The following is a 21,771-nucleotide window of genomic DNA, read 5'->3' as shown; positions in this document are numbered from 1 at the left end:
GGCTCATAACGCCACATGGGTGGCCAATTTTAGTTGCCAGATCTGTTTGAAATCTCTTCCATTTACCACTGTGGTAGTGTCACACAACATGCTCGAGGGTATCCTCAATGTGATTTTGTCTCTACAAAGACTAAGAAATGACCACTGCTACCAACACTGCCATGTATAAATGTATCTACTGCCCTCACCAACTGCTGCAGTACCAGACAAGTTTCTATTTTAGAGTCCTAGCCTTAAATATCCTATTTTACTACTCGATCAACCTGTTCAGTCATGGTGATGAACAAGGAGGACCCCACCCAGAGTGTACTCTATGCCTTTACCATCCTCAATGCTCCATTCAGATACACTGATTACTACTTCTTAAATTGGGGATGGTGGGTGATAATAAACAGCAGGTTCCCTTATTATATTTTACCTGATGCCATGACACTTCATTGTTGAAGGCTCCCAAGGTAATCTCCTTCTGCTTACACCACTTCTGGTGGGTCAGTTCTGCCAATGGATCAGAAAGACCCAGAGATGGTGATGGCGGTCTCTGAAACATTGCTTGTAAGGTATGGTTCTTGCTTAGCCATTTTGGAACAGGACACTCAAGGCTGAACCACATTCCTGTGGATCTGGAGCTACATTTAGATCAGAACAGATAAGGACTGCAGATTTTATTCCATGAAGGGAATTAGCGAACTAAATGATAATGGTTACTACCACTGAACCTATTAATTTCAGGTTTATGAATTGAATGGTGGTATTTGAATCCATGTCCCCTGAGCATTGGAATGGGCATCATCCATTGGCATTATACTGCCTCCTATTTGGTCAGTTAAAACTCCAGAACATTCACCTCTCCTCAGTATGCTACCCTGCCTCCATATCACATTCTTCCTCGAAACCTAAATCATCATCACTTTGCCACCACCGACCTCATAGTCAATCAAGACAACGTTGTATGCAGGTTGCTGAGTTAACTTGGCTTACTTGACCCCATTTCCACATTTACCAAATGTAAACATTTTAGATATTTATCAGACAGAGTCAATGTATTATTACAGGATTACTAGAACTGCCAGGAAACTGATCAGCTCTGTTAATAAGGGAGACTTACTTTCTGAAGTTGTTGAGGGTGGGAGGAAAGAAAACACCAATATAGTGCTACATTTCTTCCCACCACCAACTCTGACAGTTGTTCAAGACTTGCTCATACCCTTTTGAGGCACACTCAAAGACAAATGAACACTCCCTGGATATGTCACTGATCTGAAGTGGTGGTTCACCCACACATAAGGCAGAGGATGGGACTCAAATATCATTGCACCTACTTTCTCAGAAAGAAAAACAATTTGGCAGCATTTTATCAAGAAAACAAATTTAATTTCAGATACATTAAATTGAGAATTGAGAATATACTTCCAATCTTATTAGCATTACTCATTAGAACAACAGCTGGGACCACTCAGACAGAGAAAATAGGTCTTCTGGTGGGAGTATCAAAATAAGCAACATCTGCATACCCTTCACAAGAAGGGCCTTTTCAGCTTTTACCAACATGAATAAACTAAAAACGGCGACACACAGTTCCTAATAATTGGCAGAGCACATTTGTTGGTTCTATCTAAAGCATGAATCTGAATAGATTGAACATTGAATGATTCACTGTCACTGTAGTAAGCACAAAACTGAGGAACTCACAAAATAAATTTATTTAATAAAGCTTACATATCTACAAAGGTGGAATGAGGCCAATGCTAATGTTTTAGCTCTCCTTGCATGTAATCCAGCAGAGATCACTCAGTTGCAATTGGCAACAGAGACCCTGGAAATGTTTCTTCTTTCTTAATTATCGAACCAAAGGTGCTTGCAGCACAAAAAGGAGATCATTTGACTTCCTGGACTAGAAATTGGATCATACAGCCCCAGTGTCTAGGTGTTCCAGGGAGCACAAAACACTCCTCCAATTGGAGTTATCTGGCAAGTTGGATATGGACAGACAAGAGGCATCCTTTACACATAACTGAAACTGATATTGGGCACTCTGCACATAGAAACATGGGGCATGATGCCTGTTTCAGGTCCCCAGCACAACACGAGCTTGCCCTGAAACCACAAGTAACACTGGATCTGCAAACAGTGAAACCAGTCCCATATTAACTGCTAAAAAATGGTCAAGGAACTTTAAACCACCTCGTTAACTGGTACTGGTACACAAACCATTGATGCTTAGAACACAGGTCTTCACTCAGACTCTCACAGGACCTAGCCCCATAGAACTCACAATCTGTCACTCTCTCCTGAGGCACTAGACACTTACTGATAGCATGACCCGGAGCCTAAAATTCAACCGCTGACTCGAGCGACGTGTGTGTGTACAGCTGATGAAAGAACAAGAACTAAGATCCAGCTCTAGAATTCTACCATTCAGAATCCTCTGTGGGAGCAGAAATGTGCATTCCCAAATTTTGAGGTCATTAGGTCTGCAACTGACTTTTTGCCAGAACAACCGACAAGCAACACCACCGTCTCCCGACATCCAGCCCCGCACTGCTTCAAATATTTATTCAATATTCCCATGAAAGAGGGAGCGATTTCTGTTTCAACCACATTGCATTCAGTTGGCATCAACACAATGGGATAAAATTTTAAAAGCTACTTATAAATATTTAAAAAGTCCAAAAATAGAGTGCAGCAAGAGAGCTCAAGGCCGGCAGAAACTAGGAAATAAAACTGTCAAAAGCAGGGCACAGTGCTCTGAAAATCCCCCAAATGATGATTCGGACTTATTCTAAATTAACACACAGAAGGACAAAAAGTATCCTGCCAACCTCCCAAACTTTTTCCCACAGACCATATGCAATTATTAAACGCCCGTTATTTACTTATCCTCAGGGCAATTTCTGACTGACATGCTGTCCTTCCAGCATTTTCACTTCATGTTTTAGATTTTCAGAATTTTTTTCACCAGATGTTGGAATCGTCTTTTGTCCATCCCGAATTGTCCTTGTGAAGGTAGCGACAAGCCGTCTTCTCGAACTATCGCAGTCCATCTGACTTAGCTGCACCCACAGCACTGTTTTGAAAATAACTCCAGGATTTTGGTCCATTAGCAGTAAAGGAACATTTATACCATTTCAATTTAGATGGTACTTGACTTGTGGGAGAATTTGCAGGAGTGATGGCGGTTTTCCCATGCATCTGCAGCCTGTGTCCTTTGGGTTGGCAGGGATCATATGTTTGAAAGGTGATGTTAAAAGAGCTTTGGTGATTACCTACAGTGCATCTTGTAGATAGTATACACTGCCTCCACTGTGCATTGGTAGTGGAGGTGCAGGGAGTGGATGGGGTGCCAAAAAAGCAGGCTGTTTTGCCCTGGATTACGTTAAGCTTCTTAAGTGTTGCTGGCGAAACACTCAGCCAAACAAGTGGACAACACTCTATCACCTTGCTGCCTTAAGCCTTACAGACAGCAGACAGGCTTTGGGGAACCAGGAGGAGCGTTATTCATTGCAGAATTTCTCAGTTTCTGAATGGTAACCTTCAGGCCGTTGATAGTGGGATATTGAGCAATTGTAAGGCCATTGAATGTCAAATTCAGTAATGGTAATGTCATTGAATGTCAAAGTATGCAGCAGCAATTTTTGTGTTTTCTTCAAGACACAGCTATCTGACCTTATAAGCTATGTTATATAATGCAGCCCAGTTGCGTTGTACGCATGACATTTTCATGGCTTTAGTGCCAAATCCATGAACTATCTGAACACATCTTCTTATTACTTATACAGATTACCTTTAATCCTGGTTCTAACAGGCTCTTTGCACTCTCCTTACTTTATCAAGAGGACACTGACAGGATCAGCAAATCTTTTAAGATTAAAGCAGCAGTTTTGCAGCAGCATTATTATGAAAAGAAATGTCACTTGTTTAGAAACCCTTGGCGTGAATAAATGCAAAACTCCATACATTTTTATTTTATTAATACTATGCATTAAAATTGATGGAGAACCATTGTGGATGCACTCTGTCAAGAATAATTGCTCCTCAGGGTTGTGTTACAAGGCAGTATCTAATCAAATGGAGGGCGAGGTCATAATCTGTCAAAGTAATGTTCAAATGATTTATGAAAATATCATCTGACTCCCAGTCATAGTGTTGCAAATTGCTTCTAGTAAGCTGTTGGATTTGATAACATGCAATGGTTTGCTTGAATTATGGAAAGGAAATTAAACACACTGTCTTAGAGTACACAAAGCTGCCTTTGGCCTTTGTTATCCAGGAATATGTGCTGATCATCAACACATGTCAACAAAGATTTTGAGCTTCTTTGTGCTGATAAAAGTGAGTGGAGCAATTTATTGTGTCAACTAATCAGAATCAGCCGAACTTTCTGAGTTGTTTCTAAAGAAATTCATGACATGCAAGTATTGCTAACATTTGTTACTCATCTCCAATTACTTCAGTTAGTGGTGGTCTTGAGCTGCCCTCTTGAACCACTGTAATCCACGTAGGGTAATTATACTGACAGCGCTGTGAAGAAGGAAGCTTCCAAGATTTTAACTCTATAACGTGATATAGCTCAAAGGCAGGATGGTGTATGAGTTGGAGGGGAATTTGCAAAGTCATGTTGCTCCCTGGCTTTTGTCTTTGTGCTAGAGGTTCTGGCTTTGGAAGTTATTGTCAAAGGAGTCTTCGGTTGGTCTGAATTTGTTGCAGTCCATCCAGCAGATGGAACACACTGCTGATGCCTTGCATCAGCGATGGGAGGCCTGAGGTGGAGGTGAAGCAACATTTCTTCTAAGCTGTTTGGTCACTGAGAAGATCCACAGACATCAGTCTACAGGTTGTTTCCACTTCTGGAAGCCGCTGCTGAGTTTGGACTTCGGAGGTCTGCACAGCAAGTAGAAAAATTAGAGGGAACACTGAGGTGGAAGCTCAGGTGGGGAGTTCATTGATGAAGCAGATGAAGATAGTTGGGCACCAAATAACTCCTGCAGCACTGTTCTAGGGCTGAAATGATTAGTCTCCAACTCCTTTTTGTGTTAGGTGTGGCTCTAACCAGTACAACATACAATATATAGTGAAGGTTTTAAACTGGTTATAGGAATAGAAGAACATGGCTGTATTTGTGCATAAGTCATGAAAGTGTCAGGGCGATAAAAGTGAAAGAGCAATTTATAATGCACATAACATCCAATGATTTATTCATAGGAGAATGATGTACAAGAGCAATACAACATAATAAACTCATATAGAAGACTTGCTCAGTCTCAGCTGCATAGGGCATCCTGCTTTGGGCGCCGCACTTTAGGAAACACGCGATGGCATTTTAATAAGTACAGAAAACAAGGATCATAAACTTCAGATACATGCATAGATTGAAGAAATTGGACTGTTTACTTTGGAGCAAATTTGATCAAGGAATGAAATCTCAAAGAAACAGACAAGTGTGGAATAAGCCAATGTGAAAACAGTTGAGGGAGAGAAGTTTTATTCTCTGAGAGCAGTGATGGGTAACGCTGCAAGGTCTGTGCTATTTTTGGAATTATAAATCTGTAATGTGAACATTAAATTTAAACTAAAGTGCATATCGCAACCTGAATTTGCTAATGTTACCGAACAGGCTATTCCTACTAAACTAAAACAAAAAAAAACTGCAACTGGGGAGATCTGAAACACACAAAAAAAATTCAAATTGCCAGAGAAACTAAACAGGTCTAACAGCTATTGTGGAGAGAAAATAGAGTTAGCGTTTTGTGTCCAGCAACACTTCTTTAGACTATTCTCACAGTCGCCTGTTCTATTCAAATCATTGCTTCAGGAAATCATGATACAGTTATTTGTGTGCTTTTGTCCTTACTTCCAAAGTTGTTACTTTTCACTGTTTACACACAGAATTCCTTGTTTATTTCTTGTTAAAATCTTAGGAATCTGAGTTTCCAGATGTATTGCACTGGCAGAAGTGTAGTGAGGGGAAATCCATCCAATAGCCAAGGATATTGGCACATTTTAGAGACTGTCATCAACTGCCTGTGTCAATGTTGGATAGGGAAAAAATAAGTGAGAATGAGTGCATCTGAAGAGCTGCAGGTAGAAGAGAAAACAGCAACTTGTATATGTATACAGCTCCTTAAAAGAAACGAAAATACTCCCTAGAACAGCACAGCTATAAAACAATATTTGATACTGAGCGAAATCAGAAGGTATTAGGTCAAAATGACCAAAGTTTTGGTCAAGAGGGAATCTTAAAGAAGAATAGCGAAGCAGAGCAGTCAAGGGAGATAAGGAAGGCATTCCAGAGCTCAGGCCCAAGTACCTTAAGGCACAGACATCTATTGAAGAGCAATTAAATTCAGGGATACTTAAGAGGCAATAATTGGAGGAGCACAGGTATCTCAGAGGATTGCAGGGTTGAAGAAGATCAGAGAGATAGGGATGGGCAAGACTACATAGGGAAATGAAAATTAATGTAAGAATTTTATCGTTGAGGTGTTGCTTAATTTGGTGGTAATGGTGGTCAATGAGGGAAGAGATGTCAGTCGAATGGGAATTTGTGTGGGAAAGGTCGTGGGAGATTTTGGATCTCCTTAAGTTTAGAATGTTGGAGACCAGCCAGCAGTGAAGTGGAACAGTCAAGTCTAGAGGCAACAATGGAGTTAATGAGAGTACCAGTAGCAGATGAGCTGCAACTGTGGTGGAATTGGGCAATGGAGTGGAAGAAGGTGATCTTATTGACAAGATCTAGGTCTTATTGCAGTGGGAATCATTGAGAGGTCATTGGTGGAGTTGTTGACAATCTGCAAACCCAAGTGAGGGACAGAATTATTTAAAAGATTTAATTCATTTAAAGTCTTAATGATGCTCTGATGCACTGTCAGCTAGAATAGAAGGAAAATGCTTTGACACTGGTGCTTTTCATTGATGGATTCTTGAATTTTAATTTTGGGTTGTCTCATTGATGTCTCCTTCCTATTCAACATTTACAAATAAAGTATGTCTATCGCAATCTTTGCTTTCCTATGTAATCCTATTTTTTGTTTCAATTCATGCACATTTTGTCTGTCACTCTGGATCCTGATATCTCTTTCCCATCTCTTTGTCCCCCTGCTGCTAAATTTTGGCTAAGCCCACATCATCTATCTGAGCCATTCTCAGTGTACTTTCTGAGGGGCTAACTGATGCAAGTATCACTGCCTTCTCATAAGCAGAAACCTCTAAATGCTGACATAAACCTATCCTCCACTAATCACAGCAAAAAAAGCAATGTCAAACAATCTATGCAATAATATCAGTCCGTGAATTCACTGCCTCCTTGAAAACAAAACCACAGGAACATTCACGGCATGATCATATTAAAAATATCCATGTAGGGGCTGCCCTTTCCCAGCTGTAACAGGAGGAAATGCTCTAATTGGTTTCCGTCACTGATCTGACTACTAATTTGGAATATTTCCTTCAGCACATAAATTTTAATGCTTTGAAATATTAGCACACTATCCCAAGCCTCCCATGCAAGTTCATCTGTCATTTTAAAAAGAAAAATCATTCATGGGATATGGGAAATGCTGGCGAAGAGAGCAGTTAAGAGTTAACCACGTTACTGTTGTTCTGGAAAAACATGCAGACCAGACCAGGTACTGATGGCAGATTTCCTTCCCTAAAGGGCATTAGGGAACAGGGTAAAGCGCTATTAGTCAAAAAGCAAGTAACTTTTCTTTCTCTTTTAATCCATTTCTATTGATTTCAATTTGTTCCAGTGCTTTGTCAGCTCTCCAAGGGATGAGAGAGATAATTGGAGACTCTGCACTTTAGACTGATCTGTGCACACGGCTAGAGATCATGGATCATGTCTTTTGTTTAGGGTGAAATGTGTGATCCAGGAAGATTAATTCACTCCCTTCCATTTATACACTCAGCAGCTGCTTTAAAAATGATTCACAGATAAATATGATGCAAAATAATTTGGCCATGCAGCTGAAAAAGTGAAATGCATAAAAATGTCAGAAACTCTTAACACTGGCAGGGTAAAGTTGTTCTTAGCTTTATTTCTAGCTTGGAAGAGTGATGTGAAGTATCATGGCATTGGCTGCATCAGTTGTAACAAGCCAACATTTGAAAATGTCACGTTTTTAAAAATCAGATTAATCTGGTTGAATGCCCTAGCTGCAATGTGATTCCTGTTGTGTTGGAAGTGTTGTGCAGCACTGTTTGATAATCAGTAAACTGATGGTATCCTATTGGTACAATGGTGTGTATTGCATACACAGGAGTGAAGTTAATAACCTGAATCACCAATACAGGCTAAACAAACTGATGACAGAACCGGTACAGCGACAGTAGGAACTGCCGATGCTGGAGAATCCGAGATAACAGGGTGTGAAGCTGGATGAACACAGCAGGCCAAGCAGCGTCAGAGGATCAAGAAAGTTTGTATCAGAGATAATGGGAACTGCAGATGTTGGAGAATCCAAGATAATAAAGTGTGAAGCTGGATGAACACAGCAGGCCAAGCAGCATCTCAGGAGCACAAAAGCTGACGTTTCGTACAGCTCTCAGCTCTCCCAGAAATGTAAACTTAACTGAGAAATGACCATAATTCCTGGTGTTACTCAAGATAGTAATGTTTATAGAATCATGGAAAAGTATGACAGACGCGGAGACCATTCCACCCAATATGTTTCTGCTGGCCCTACGGAAGAGTGGTTGTCCTTCGTCTCACATCTCTGCATCTCATCTGCAAGCCTCTTCAGTCGCCTTTCCAACTCTTCGTTGTCTAAGTATTGCTGGAAGCAGCTTCTACTACCTTTCTCAGAGAAAATTCTCAATCCTGACAATCCTCAGTGAAAGCATTTCTCATGTCCCCTCTGAAATTTTACCTGAAGATTTAAAACCTATGACATCTTGTTATTGATCCACTCATCAGAGGGGAATACTTTTCACTCTATTTTAACAAAGCATCTCAGCTTCTTGAAAGTCTCTATGAGATTGACTTGTAACTTTCACTGTTACAAGATCGTTCTTAACTCAGGAACGCAGTTGAGCCCCTCATCAAGGTGGCGTCATCTGGACAGATGTCCTGCAGGCGGAGATGTCCCAGATGCAAACAGTTATGTGTTCACTTAATCCCACAATATTACTGCCAACTATCACTGTCTATCCATGGGCAATAGGTACCTGCTTCAAATCTGCAAGTGCTGGCACTTCAGTGCAATAACAAAAACCTAAAGTCTGCTTAATCGCCTGTAGTTTTCTGCTATCTGCTTAATGAAGTGTAATTCAGGAGGAAGTAGCAGCATTAGAAAAGGGACATCTGAAATCATATTTATAACCATGGAGGGGCCATGGTCCAAAGCTTCTGCATGGTTAGCGAAAGCTTGAGCTCAACTTGTGAATGAGCTGCATTTAAAAGGGAACCTTCTGATAAATTTGGAGACATTGTACTGGCCACAGCTAAACTAATGAACAAAAGTAAATTTGAGCTATTTCATCTACCTGTGTCTGTTTGGTACTAAATGCAACTCTGTGTGACTGTGAATTGAAGATGAACATTGCAATTAAGATGATGCAAGCAAATTTGAACACCGTTTTTGCTAAGTTCCTCAGCCTGCTGTTATATGTTGTTGGTCGCTCTATCAAAAGCATCAACCCTTCATCATTTTCAGCTTAAAGCTCCTTCATTTTTATGTCAGATTGAAGGTTTACTTAATCTCTACTTTTTAATATCTTGATACTTCTACAACAGTCTCTCTCAGTTACTTCTTTTCAAGGTAGAAGAGACCCAGCACTTCCCTCAGAATTCAATTCTTTCACAATAGAGATATGCATTCTAAAAAACTCTTCTGATCTAAAAGTTTCCCTTAAGCCTACTAAACCTATTTACAGTATATTTTGTTTGACCTAGCAATGAAATCTATTTGTAGGTGGTCCAGACTGATTCAACGTACTATGTTCCAAACCTGCTGTCACTGTGCATTCCTTTCTAAATAGCCTGGAAAATGCTTATGATATTCATTACCATTTGGTTAGTTATTGCTATCATTTAGACACTGCAGAACCATTTGGCCCTGTGATGATATGCAACATGTGATAGCTATCACATTCAAATTCCCGGTACTCCGTAAAACAAAATTGCCCCAGTTTAGCTGTGGAACACACAGCGTTAACAAGTATTTTAAGTGAAACCAAACAGAATGCAATAATCACTCCTTTAGATTTGGCAAGCGATTACAATAGCTTTTTTTGAGGAACAGTGATCACTATTTGGATTGAATGGAAAATCTTGGAAATCATAGCAGCACATGCTGAGATCACTCCCCCTCAGCTATTGCCACAAGAAACAATTATTCCTCAATACCATGAACTTTACAGAACAGTAGGAAAAAAAAGAGGCTGTGACATTTCAATTTACACATTTTCTTGATCAATTTTGTAGAAGTTTGTCATGCTGCTGCTCGTAGCCATGATCATCTGTCCTGTGTCATCTTTACACATCCACTGTGATGCCCATCATCAAAATATATCTAGGTCAACCCCTCTTTTCTGCTGCTGTTCACTTTGCTCTCTAGAAGACATCACTGAACTTGACAGCTCTAATCAAATGCTGAAATACTGATATTTTCTACGCAGGATGCCATTTTTTTTAAAAAAAGTTTCTTTTGCTCTTGCAATTTCCAGGACTTTTCATTTATCTTAAGTCCTGAGTATGCTTTTTTTAAATATTCACATTTCAAAGACTTCTATTTCCTTTCAAAGGCCTTCCAAGTTTCTTAGGGATACAGAAAATTGGATAAAATATAGCATCTTACGAGCTTTATCTTTGTTACAAAAAACATCATTCAGCTTCATGAAATTACAGGTCAACTCCCTCCTTTTAACTTCTGGGTCCACTTCAATCTTCAATCTAATTTAATATATTTCTTCTAGCATTGTTTTCATCTTTTGTTGCTTATATTCAAAGCTGTTTTCTAAACTTTTACATTGATCTGCAATATTTTGTGTCTGCAAGTAGCATGGCTTTGTTGGGACCTTGTCTCCAACTTTTACTCATGGAAGCATATCTCTGAATTCTCTGAAGAGTTTAGGGTGAATAAACACCAGTGAAAGAAGCCGCTGCAAACTCCCTGATTCATTTCTATTGTTTTAAAACAGTGCCCCTGCCACCAACGTACTTGAATAGGAATTGATGCCATCAACATCATTGTTCTGTGTCCATATCACATTGGGACCAGAACAAGAAATCTTACCCCACACTGGAACTGGAAGCTGTGAACCTGTTGATAATGGCTACTAGTTACACCCCCTCCCTGCTACAGTTTGCTTCCAGCTCCACACACACCACCCTCCCCAATCACCATTCAACCACGCTCATCACAATGATCACAGACCATGTGACACTGGAGTAGAAGTAAGCCATTCAGCCCATCGAGTCCACTCTGTCATTCAACGAGATCATGGCTAATCTGATAAACCCTCAACTCCATCATTTTGCCTTTTCCCCATATTCTTTGATTCCCTTGCTGTTCAAATATCAGTCTATCTTAGCTTTGATGGGGTAGACACTGTGTAGTATGAGATTAAATTGCAAGTCTGCACTTTGTAATGTGAGATTAGGTTCAACAATCCAAACAGCAGGAGTCTCCAAGATCTACAGTCAGACAATGAGTAAATTTACTCACCGGCAGTGAGATCTTAGGCATTGCCACTGCATGGGGACAGCAAGAACTGCAGATTCTGGAGTCAAATACAACACAGTATGGACCTGAAGGAACACAGCAGGCCAAGCAGCATAAGAGGAACAATATGCTGTCTATACCCCCCACAGTACAGGTGGCAGTAAATATTATATATACTCATCCATTTAGCACTGTTCTGATAGACAGGATCACCATTCATTTTTAAAGGAGGGTCAACCCAAGTTATGATCTCACTCCAAGCCCAAGAGGTGCAGAACATGCTGGAAGAATGCAGCATGTCTGGCCGGAGGCATGGAGAAAAAGAGTTAACCTTTCAGATCAATGAACCCCTTCATCAAAACTTAGATTTTGTTAAAATCTCTGTTTCACCGTTCACAGATTCTGTCAGACCTGCAGAGAATTTTCAGCATTTTCAGTTATTATTTCAGATTTCTATCACCTGCCTTGATCACTTTAACTCTGTCCTGCCATTTGTTGGTCATCGATAATCCCTAAAGTTGGCAGTCCTGTGCTTGGTTTGAAAATATCTTGTACATCTACAATTCTAGGGATTGGACTCTGAGCAACGATTAGCAGATTAAAACTCTGATACAAAATCAGTGGGTATGACAAATAACGTTGATGTAATTCACCAGAAACTAATACCACATTGGTTCCTTTCATAAAATAGATTAACTGAATAATTACACAGATTGTATCAAATCCTCTTGGTGTTATTGTCTTTTCTGACTGTCACTGACAAACATTTCCAGATACACAAGATATTAAAGAAGAAAAACAATTTTTCAATGTTTAAAACACTGATTTCTATTTGTGATTGTTGCTATCGATACTGAGTTATTGCTCTAAGGAGTAAATAGTAATTTCATTGCCCAGTGATTGATCATCACAATGAATAAAATGTTAATGTTTGTAAGTGTTTGAAAAAGAATTGCTTTCAGTTTCCAGTAAGTGGGGCTCACAAGCACAAAGCTGCTATAATTCAACACAACTTCCAATATCTCTCAGACAAGCCTAAGGGTGCGTTTGTGAGAAATGACAAAAACACGGTGCGCTGCTTTGATGGGACATTCGCTTCTGAGATTGAGACTGGAGCATGCTATTGTAAGCAGGCCATTTTTTTGCATCTTGTACTTCATTGTAACTAACCTTGGGTATTACATGCTAACACTGAGTGCACACAAATGGTAAGCAGTTTATTCCTAAGTACACACATCCCACATCTTCAAAAATACACAATGTACTTCAAAGTAATGAAAATCTCCTTACTGAAAATGCTTTTGAAAGTCAGACATATAAGTGACAATCACAGTCTCAACTGTGGGAATGTACAAAGCAAGCAATAGATGGATATTATGTGATTCTACTGCCTCTTGAAATGCAAGCGTTCAGCACAGACTCAGCCCTATTATGTTGCAGCGATGTCTCTGATTGCTCATGGCTGTATTTCCAGGACACTTTCTGTTTTGGGAAGTGTTTTGCTTTAAGAAAGTGAGCTTAGCAACATACCCTAGATGGTCCTCTGTAGAGGCGCCTGAGCTGGTCGAAAGCTTGGATCTGCTGTGGTTCCAGTGCTGCCTCTGTTGGCTGTTCCAAAGGAAAAAGGAAACAATAAGTAAGAAACGTAAGATATTATTTTGAAAGGTGGCAGCAAATGATAATATTCAATACTGTTCACTGGTGGCACTAACTTTCCTGTAAAATACACTATTATGGGATAGCTAGATTATAAATACCAACAGAAAGTATCCCTTGTGCATTGCTGAACAAGTTATTGAAGCTTTTCAGCTTGCACTCATCAGGATGGACATAGAATGCCAAATTTCAACAGCTAGCATTAAATTACTATTCTGCTCAAACAAGTCGCTTCAGATATGTACATAAATCTAACCAATCTTGCTATCATCCACTGGCATGCCCAATTCCCCTTTCTAACTCTACGCATCATATTATAAGACTTGCAAGAGGCTACAGAAATGCTGAAGGACTTCGAGGGGTCTAAGAAGTCACATTTCATAGGATTCTGAAAAGTACACCTTGAGTTTGTGGATCACTTGGCATAATTCTATTCATTTTTACCTGAGACCTACAGAAACAACTCAGTGGCAAAGAGATGAAGCTGGTCATAAAAATTTAGTAAGTAAAGTCTGCTGCTCATGAAGCAGTGCCCACAACTCATTAGCTGCACTTGACAGATATCTTTAGGATAATATTTACAAAAAAAATTCACATGAATCTTTTCAGTAAATAGATTGCTGGTTTCTTTTCATGGTCAGAAATAACCTCGCTATTCTGGTCATAGCTAGAAATTTGTCAAAATGGTTCAACTGAGTTACAGCAGAATAAAGAACATGTGCGAATTATTTCAAAACAGACAAACATATATAATGAATATTAACATTAATATCAACTTGAGCACAACCGTGTTCAATTGAAATGTACACATTGGTTCCAATCTGGGTACACACTGTTCAAAGTTAGGGAGGTAAATACTGTAACTCGGATTCAAAAGCAAAGCATAGCAGGTTCAAATTTGCAGACAATACAAAGTCGCAGGAGCAGCTCATTCTGAGGAGAGAGTCAGAGTTCAGATTATGATTTGAACTTACTATGTAGCCAAGCAGCCCACTGATGGATGACACTTAGTTCAGAGATATAAGGTAAATAGCCATAAAACAGACTTGATGAATTGTTCTGACACAGAGGAAACTCAGAGATTTTAGATATTTATAGGGACTTATTTTTCAAGTCAGTGTGTGGCAATGAGCAAAGCAAACATAATTGTAAGATAAAACCAAAGTCTTGAGTTAGAAGGCAACGAGGTGGTAGATAGTAGACAAAGAAAAGCTGTTCCCATTAGCTGATGTGAGGATTGGGGGCATAGATTTAAGATTTAAGGTTTGGGAAGAGACATACAAGGGGCTGAGAGGAAAGATTTTTGGACATGTCAAATGGTGGACTATCTGTAACTCACTACCCACAAATAGTTGGAAGTGGAGTCAATCAATTATTTCAAAAGGAAATTGAACGGATGCTGGGGAAAAATAGACTTGCAGGGGTATGGGAATAGAAAGGGAAAATGGAATTGACCAGATTGCTCTGGAGACTCGGCAGAGGCTCGATAGGTAGAGCGGCCTCCTGTGTTGTAATGACTTGATGAAGAAGTAACTAGCAATGAATGTAAAAGTTGGGTTTGGTAGTCAAGACAAAAAGTCTAGAATCAAATTAAGAGAAAATTTTAAATAAAAAGATTAAATGTTGTAAATAATCAGCAAATCTGGCAGCATCTTTGGAGAATGCTGATGTCAGGACTTTGACTAGAAGTATAAACTCTCTTTCTCTATCTACAGATCTGGCCTGACTTACTGAGAAGTTCTAGCACTCAGTTTTAATTTCAGATTTTCAGTATCCACAGTATTTTACCTTCATATGAGACAGACTGCAGCTGCAATTGCAGCTGAGACTGGGCTGGGGCAAGACTGCACATCTTCCCTTCCTGGATGACTTGTGTCTGGCTGAATTGGTTCTCTTGTTCCGTTTCTGTCTCGTAAAAATTCAAATCATCCTCACCCATTTCCTTTTCAAATTCCTAATCATTGAAAACTGCAGCTGATAAAGGGCTACTTTCATTGAAACGCAGTGCTTTAAGCTTTGTACTATCACTTCAAACTTAAACAGCAAATTATTCAGTTCAGTTCTCACACAATTTTCAGCTTTCAGCTGTCATACATCTGACCTTAGGTTGCAAGTTTAAATTCTGTCTAGAATTATTCTTTTATTTTTCAGAGGATGTCAGGACACTGGCTGACTATTAATAATGTTTAACAGATTTGAATAAAAACAAGCATTCCTTGACTCACGTCAAGGATACAGAGTTTAAACAATCTTGAGTGTAAATTGGGTAAAAAATGAAATGGGAGTGAAATCAGTATTGGATGCGAATGCTGAATGGGTGATAACAAATTGGTAATTAGCTGCACCCACAATGAAAAACAGAAGGTGGATGAACTGTAAATATAACTACTTCTCCATACATTTTCACCCATGCACATGCATGACTTTTTGCTTGGTTTATTCATTTGTGGGGTGGAGGCATCACTGGCTGGGCCAGCATTTATTGTCTATCCCTAGTTACCCTGAGGTGGTGCTGAGCTGCCCTCTCGAATCATTGCAGTCCAACGACTGTGGGTTGACCAACAATGCTCTGAGGGACGGCATTTCAGGATTTTGACTCAGCGACAGTAAAGGAATGGCGATATATTTCCAAATCAATGAGGACAGTGTTAAGAAACCTTCTAATAACTCCATATGCAAATCACAGCTTTTGTGGTCTTTCATCCATCCTCATTATGACATTCAAATTCACTGACGTAAGAAGGTAAGAACACAAGAAATAGGAACAAGAGAAGTATATTCATACCTTCAGGTCTCCCACGCCATTCTATAAGATCATGGCTGCTCTGTCCCAGATCTCAATTCCTCTTTGTTGTCAGCTCCTCAAAGACCTCAACTCCCTGAAATTTCAAAACTCTATCTATCTCCTCTTGAAATCCTGACAGTGACCTATATTTCACAACTTACAAGGGTACAGGATTCCAGACATTCACTTCCCCTTGAGGGAAAAAAAAATCTGCTGTATCTCAGTTTTAAACAAATGTCCACTTGTTCTGTTACTACGCCCACTAGTTAAAATTTTCAAGATTCCCTATCTAGTGGAAACATGTCAATAGTTATCATGTCAAGACCCTTCAAATCTTGCATGTTTCTTTGAGATCACCCCTCATTCTTCCAAATCCTTAGAATAAAATCTGAATCTGTTTAGCTCTTCTTGATAAGTCAACACCTTCATTCCAGGAACCAACCTTGTGAATCTCTTTAAATAGCCTCCAGTACCAGTATATCCTTTCTTAAATAGAGGGAGCAAGTGCATACACAGCATTCTAAGTGTGGCCTCACTAACAACCTATACAGTTGGAAGAAGACTCCCTTGTTTTTAAACTCAAACCCTCTAGCAATCACGGCCAATATTTAATTTGCCTTCTTAATTACTTGCTGCTTCTGTGTGCTAAATTTTTGTATTTCATGCATAAGAACATTCAGATTGCAGGGTGCTCACCTTTTTTGAATCTCTCAACATTTAAATGCCACTCTGTCTTTTGATTCTTCGAACCAATGTGTATGACTACACATTTTCCTACGTTAAACTCCATCTGCAAGTTTCTGCCCACTCACTCAACCTATTCACACTCTCCTCTCCACCTATCTTCTTTTCTCTCCATCTTCAGTCCGCCTCCCCCTCTCTCCCTATTTATTCCAGAACCCTCACCCCATCCCCCTCTCTGATGAAGGGTCTAGGCCTGAAACGTCAGCTTTTGTGCTCCTGAGATGCTGCTTGGCCTGCTGTGTTCATCCAGCTTCACACTTTATTATCTTGGATTCTCCAGCATCTGCAGTTCCCATTATCACTATTCACATTCCCTTTCAGATTACTTATGTCTCCCTAACAAATTATTTTTGCATTTTCAATACTCAAGAATGCTTCGAACTGTCACAATGAATGAGTAGCCACAGTGACTGCTTCAGCTTGTTGATGGTGAAAGCAAACCAGATAACAAGTTGTGGAGCTGGATGAACACAGCAAGCCAAGCAGCATCAGAGGAACAGGAAGGCATAGCTGTTTATTTTTAAAGGTTTTTCAACACAGGAAAGGTAGTTCATTTGCCACAGCAGTATTTTACTGGTAGCTACCTTTAGAATTGTGATTTGAAAACAGATAGCTGTGTGAAACCAGCACACCCACTATAGTACATACACCACAAGGACTGCAGATTTTTACCACTGACATCTCAGCCAACTTGGCATGGTCATTCTGGATGGTACCTACAGCCCAAGAATAAATGATAAAAATAGATATCCAGTTGGGGTTGAAGTAATGGGCAGCAAGTGAGGCCAGTACAAATGTTTTATGGAACAAGATTTAGCAAGAGGCAAACAGAAAAAAAACAGTCAATATGGTTTCTATTGCTGGCATCACTGTCTAATGAATAATCCTAACCGACTGTGACAGCAACTGAGAAATAAGCCATCACATTCACTCAATTTCATGTTACAAAACTTTGGTTCAAATGTCATATCTAATATCCATCCCCCACACATTTCCCCATCATTGTATGTAAATTAAAAGGTTTGGTGTCCAAAAGTTTTACGGTGTGAAAAGAAAGTTTCGATATTTAATGGTACCTGCACATGTCAACATACACAAAATTCCTGCAGATCCAAATAAAAAAATCCTTGTCTCCTACGCTCCTCATTATCCATTGATGCTTTTCACTTACTTGAAATGTTTATCCTTTTGCAAAAATTATTCATCTGATCGACAATACTGTCAAGCAATGATCCCTCTAAACTTTATTTCTGTGCACACATTGTTTGCTTAAATGCATGGTCATGTACACAATTCGTCAACAGCCTGAACAAGATCTTCATGACTGCGGAGGGAACGCTGATCTAAACAGAACAACTGGCTCCCGGTGCAAAACACTCAATTCCACTATTGCACTATCCAATTTATTGTAGCTACCTTCAAGGGAAAAAGAAAATACCAGCAAGAGAATCTCTATATACTTCAGCTTCAGAGTCAACAGTGTACAACAATATTAAGCAGGGAATTCAGAAAGCTTTGAGGACAGCAGCAGATGTGCACTTCGCACCAAATCACACCATGTATCTGCAAGGAAAGTAGCTGCAAAAGATTTTTGTTAAATGATTACTTGCAATCCGGCAGCCAATATTAAGTCAGTACACTGAAAAGCAGCTTCATGTACTGCAGTGGAGAAACAGCCCTGAAGCATGAGTATATTAATATACAGCATAGTAGAGTACTTCATTAAAATAATCAGTAGAACTGAGTTGACCAAATCTCTATCAGAACCTGCAGCATCTACCAATTGGGTCACTGGCTGTCACTGTGCAATACACAGGTTAGCACAGGTCTGTTCTGAAACATGACAATCACCTTGTGAATCATTCCTTGTTCCTCTGGTGTTATTTTTTTGCAGGGTCAAACAAATGTGCAAGTTAAATAGAAGTACAGCTCACATTTATAGAAGTAATATTGCCTAAAAAAAGTATGTTTTGTGTAAAGCACATATGTTTAACCTCTTTCAACGATGCATACTGAAGCAGAAGAGGGAGAAGAAAAATGGGATTAGGTTTGAATTGTTTTAACAAACAGCCAGGACTAATGTGAGTCATATTTCTGCTTCATATTCTGTGAACTTCCTAACATTCTACTTTTGAACAAACACTTGTTTACAAAACCTATTTAATAAGTTACTGCATCGTCCATCTATCAGATATTTATCTTTCACCTCCTGCAGCCTGGTCATTGAGACACCATTTAACCTTTCTCCTTAAATGTATCCTGGAAATTTAGCCACATTTCAGCCCGATTCTTGGTACTGACTCTACAGAACTCAGAGTTGAAAAGTGCTGTTCTTGCAAGATTTAACCTTGCCAAATGCAAATGAGCCAAGCCAGTATATCTCCAATAACTTTTCTGTCAGTTAGACTGAGCATGTCATAACTGCAGAATACTATCCCAGCAAATGTTCATGAATTCTAAGCTACACATGGATTCCTGCTGTTGCTACAAATCAGTTTCCAGCACGCCAAAGGTTAATAAAATCAGCCATGTCTTCATTGCTACTTTGCCCTCCAATATGAATCAATTTTGTTGTTCGAGAAGGTTAAACTTTTTGTGAACTGTCTGTCAACATCAATGAAACTGACAGATCACAGGAGAACGTAAGATGAGGACTGATTAAGATGCCATTTAGTACCCATTTTGATTAGCATTAATATTAATAATTCTATTGAAACTCGGAGAAGTATCATTGAAGGGCATCATGGAGGACAGAAACCTCCCATGGAGCAGAAGAGCAAAAGTTCACTTCACCTTGATTTTCAGCTCCTCAAGCTCATACATTTGCTAAAAGAAATGCCACAAAGTGAGAACCATCTTTGGAAGAAGAGTGGAAAATGTCAATAATCACGTTTGGGTGATTTTTGTTTTAGCATTTTAAATGAAAAATATGCTGGTATCTGAAAGGTAAAAAATGCAGAGTCCAATTTCTTCCCTCAAGTCTGATTGAACATTTCAGTAGTATGCGGCGAGTGGCTGACTGGCTCTGAAGTACATTCTTGTTGATGCAAAAGACTGCATTGAAAAAAAGCTGCTTCCAGAAATGGATGGCATTTCTTTTGGAGTTGAACATGATTGGGAGAATGAAGAGAGGCCATACAAATTGGAACGAACTGTAAGAAGATGAAGTGGGGTGAGGAAGAACTGGAGAATAACTGCCAACACAAGGCAATACCAACTAATGGTCTTAAGGGAGCATTTCTCTAACCTAAACTCAGCAAGAATCGACATCTGAAGTTTTTTCACCTCACTAAAGGTCATGACTGAAATCTGTAAACTGCTTCAGTGACAACTGCAATCTTAAAGCAGGACAAGAACAGCCATGGCTTATGCTTTGGTTGACGGATGTATCCAGTGGTGTGCTAAAGTCATAATTGCGGAGATCTCAACTTCTTACAATTCATAAAGATGTTCTAGATGAAGGAACTAGAGGTATGGTTGCTTAATTTGCTACTAACACAATAGGCAGGAAAGTTCTGAAGACAGCACAAGGACACTATAGGTTAAGTGAAGGATCAAAGAGCCGATAAATGGGCTAAAATGTGAGACAATATCAAACTGTTAATTTTGGCAGTAAGACAAAAAGAGCAGCCTATTATCTAAATGGTGAGAGGTTGCAGAGCTCTGCAGTGCAGAAGGATCTGACTGACCTAAGTGGATGAATCACAGGTTAGTATGCAGGCTTAGAAAATAACTAAGCAAGCTAATAGAATTATATTGTTAATTGCAAGGAGAACTGGACACAAAGGTTATACTTCAGTTGTACAGGGCATTGATGAGACCACAGCTGAAGTGCAGTATATAGTACTTTTGTCTCATACTTTAAGCAGAGATACAAATATGTTGGAAGACATTTAGAGAAGGTTTACTAAATTCAATAAGTTCAAGAAGACAGCTTCCAATCACCTTCTCAAGGGTAGCTAGATATGGTGAATAAATTATGGTCGAGACAGCAACACTAGCATAGCATGAATGAGTTAAAAAGAAACCTGGAATGGCTGGCTTTTATAATGAGGAAAGTTTGAACAGGCTAGAACTGTATTCACTACAGATTAGAAGAGTAGGTGACTGATTGAAATGTATAAAGGTCCTGACAGCATGGATGTGGAAACAGCGTTTCATCTTGTGGGAGAATTCAGTGCTGGGGCTGTTTGAAAATAAGTGATCACTTAACCAAGGCAGATGAGGAATAAGGAAGACAGCAGGTTGTTTGTCTTTGGAACTATCTTCCTCAAAAGGAGGTGGAAGCAGAGTCTTTGAATATTTTAAGGTCATGATAATTCTTGACAAGAATTCCTGATAAGCAAGAGAATGAAAGGTTATTGGGGGTAGGTGGAAATTTGGAATAACTAGATAGACCAAGACCATATCGAATAGGGAACTGGCTTGGTGGTCGTGTTTAGGATAGTCCGGGGTAGGGGGTTTGGGCAGTGATATGTCCCTGCTCTGAATTGCATGTATGCATGATTGTTGGTAGGTGGATGATGGGGGCTACAGTGGACTGTATAATAGATCAGGCAAGTTGGTGTTGGATATACCAGTTGAAGATGAACCTCTTCAAATTGACAAGTCATGTGAGATCATTAAAGTTCTTGTTCTTGCAGCTACATTCCGGGTTTTAACCCTGTTGCCAAATCTTCCCAGCGCTTTTTGGATGGCCTTCTGGTCTGTGGGTAAAGGACATCTCATTTCCCTGCTACTCACTCTGTCTTCTCCATAACCAGCACTGAAATTCCAAAACAAAACTGGAAATTTCAGGCCCGATATCTTTGATCCTTTTGATGCCGTATATGAGAAAAAGTCAAAGTGCATTGTCTTTAATGAGTGTTAAGTGTGACCAAATCAACAAAATTAACACTGGACTTGGTGAACTTTCATTGAATTATA

The 21,771-nt window shown here is 39.5% G+C and overlaps 1 protein-coding gene across 3 annotated transcripts in view; it reads right to left on the bottom strand.

Annotated features, from left to right (window-relative positions):
• vps8 (VPS8 subunit of CORVET complex) overlaps positions 1-21,771 on the bottom strand; it is a 537,289-nt gene that overhangs the window by 20,928 nt on the left and 494,590 nt on the right. For 2 of the 3 annotated variants that reach the window (XM_048534818.2, XM_048534821.2), the window contains one exon: positions 13,191-13,268. The exons of the other annotated variant lie outside the window; for it this stretch is intronic. In XM_048534818.2, the coding sequence (XP_048390775.1) occupies positions 13,191-13,268 (78 nt within the window). The remainder of the gene's footprint in view (positions 1-13,190; positions 13,269-21,771) is intronic. 3 annotated transcript variants of the gene reach the window in all.

Source organism: Stegostoma tigrinum, chromosome 7 (genome assembly GCF_030684315.1).
Source record: "Stegostoma tigrinum isolate sSteTig4 chromosome 7, sSteTig4.hap1, whole genome shotgun sequence".
NCBI lineage: Eukaryota > Metazoa > Chordata > Chondrichthyes > Orectolobiformes > Stegostomatidae > Stegostoma > Stegostoma tigrinum.
Note: the sequence above shows the minus strand (reverse complement) of the source record. Positions and strands in the feature narration are given on the sequence as shown.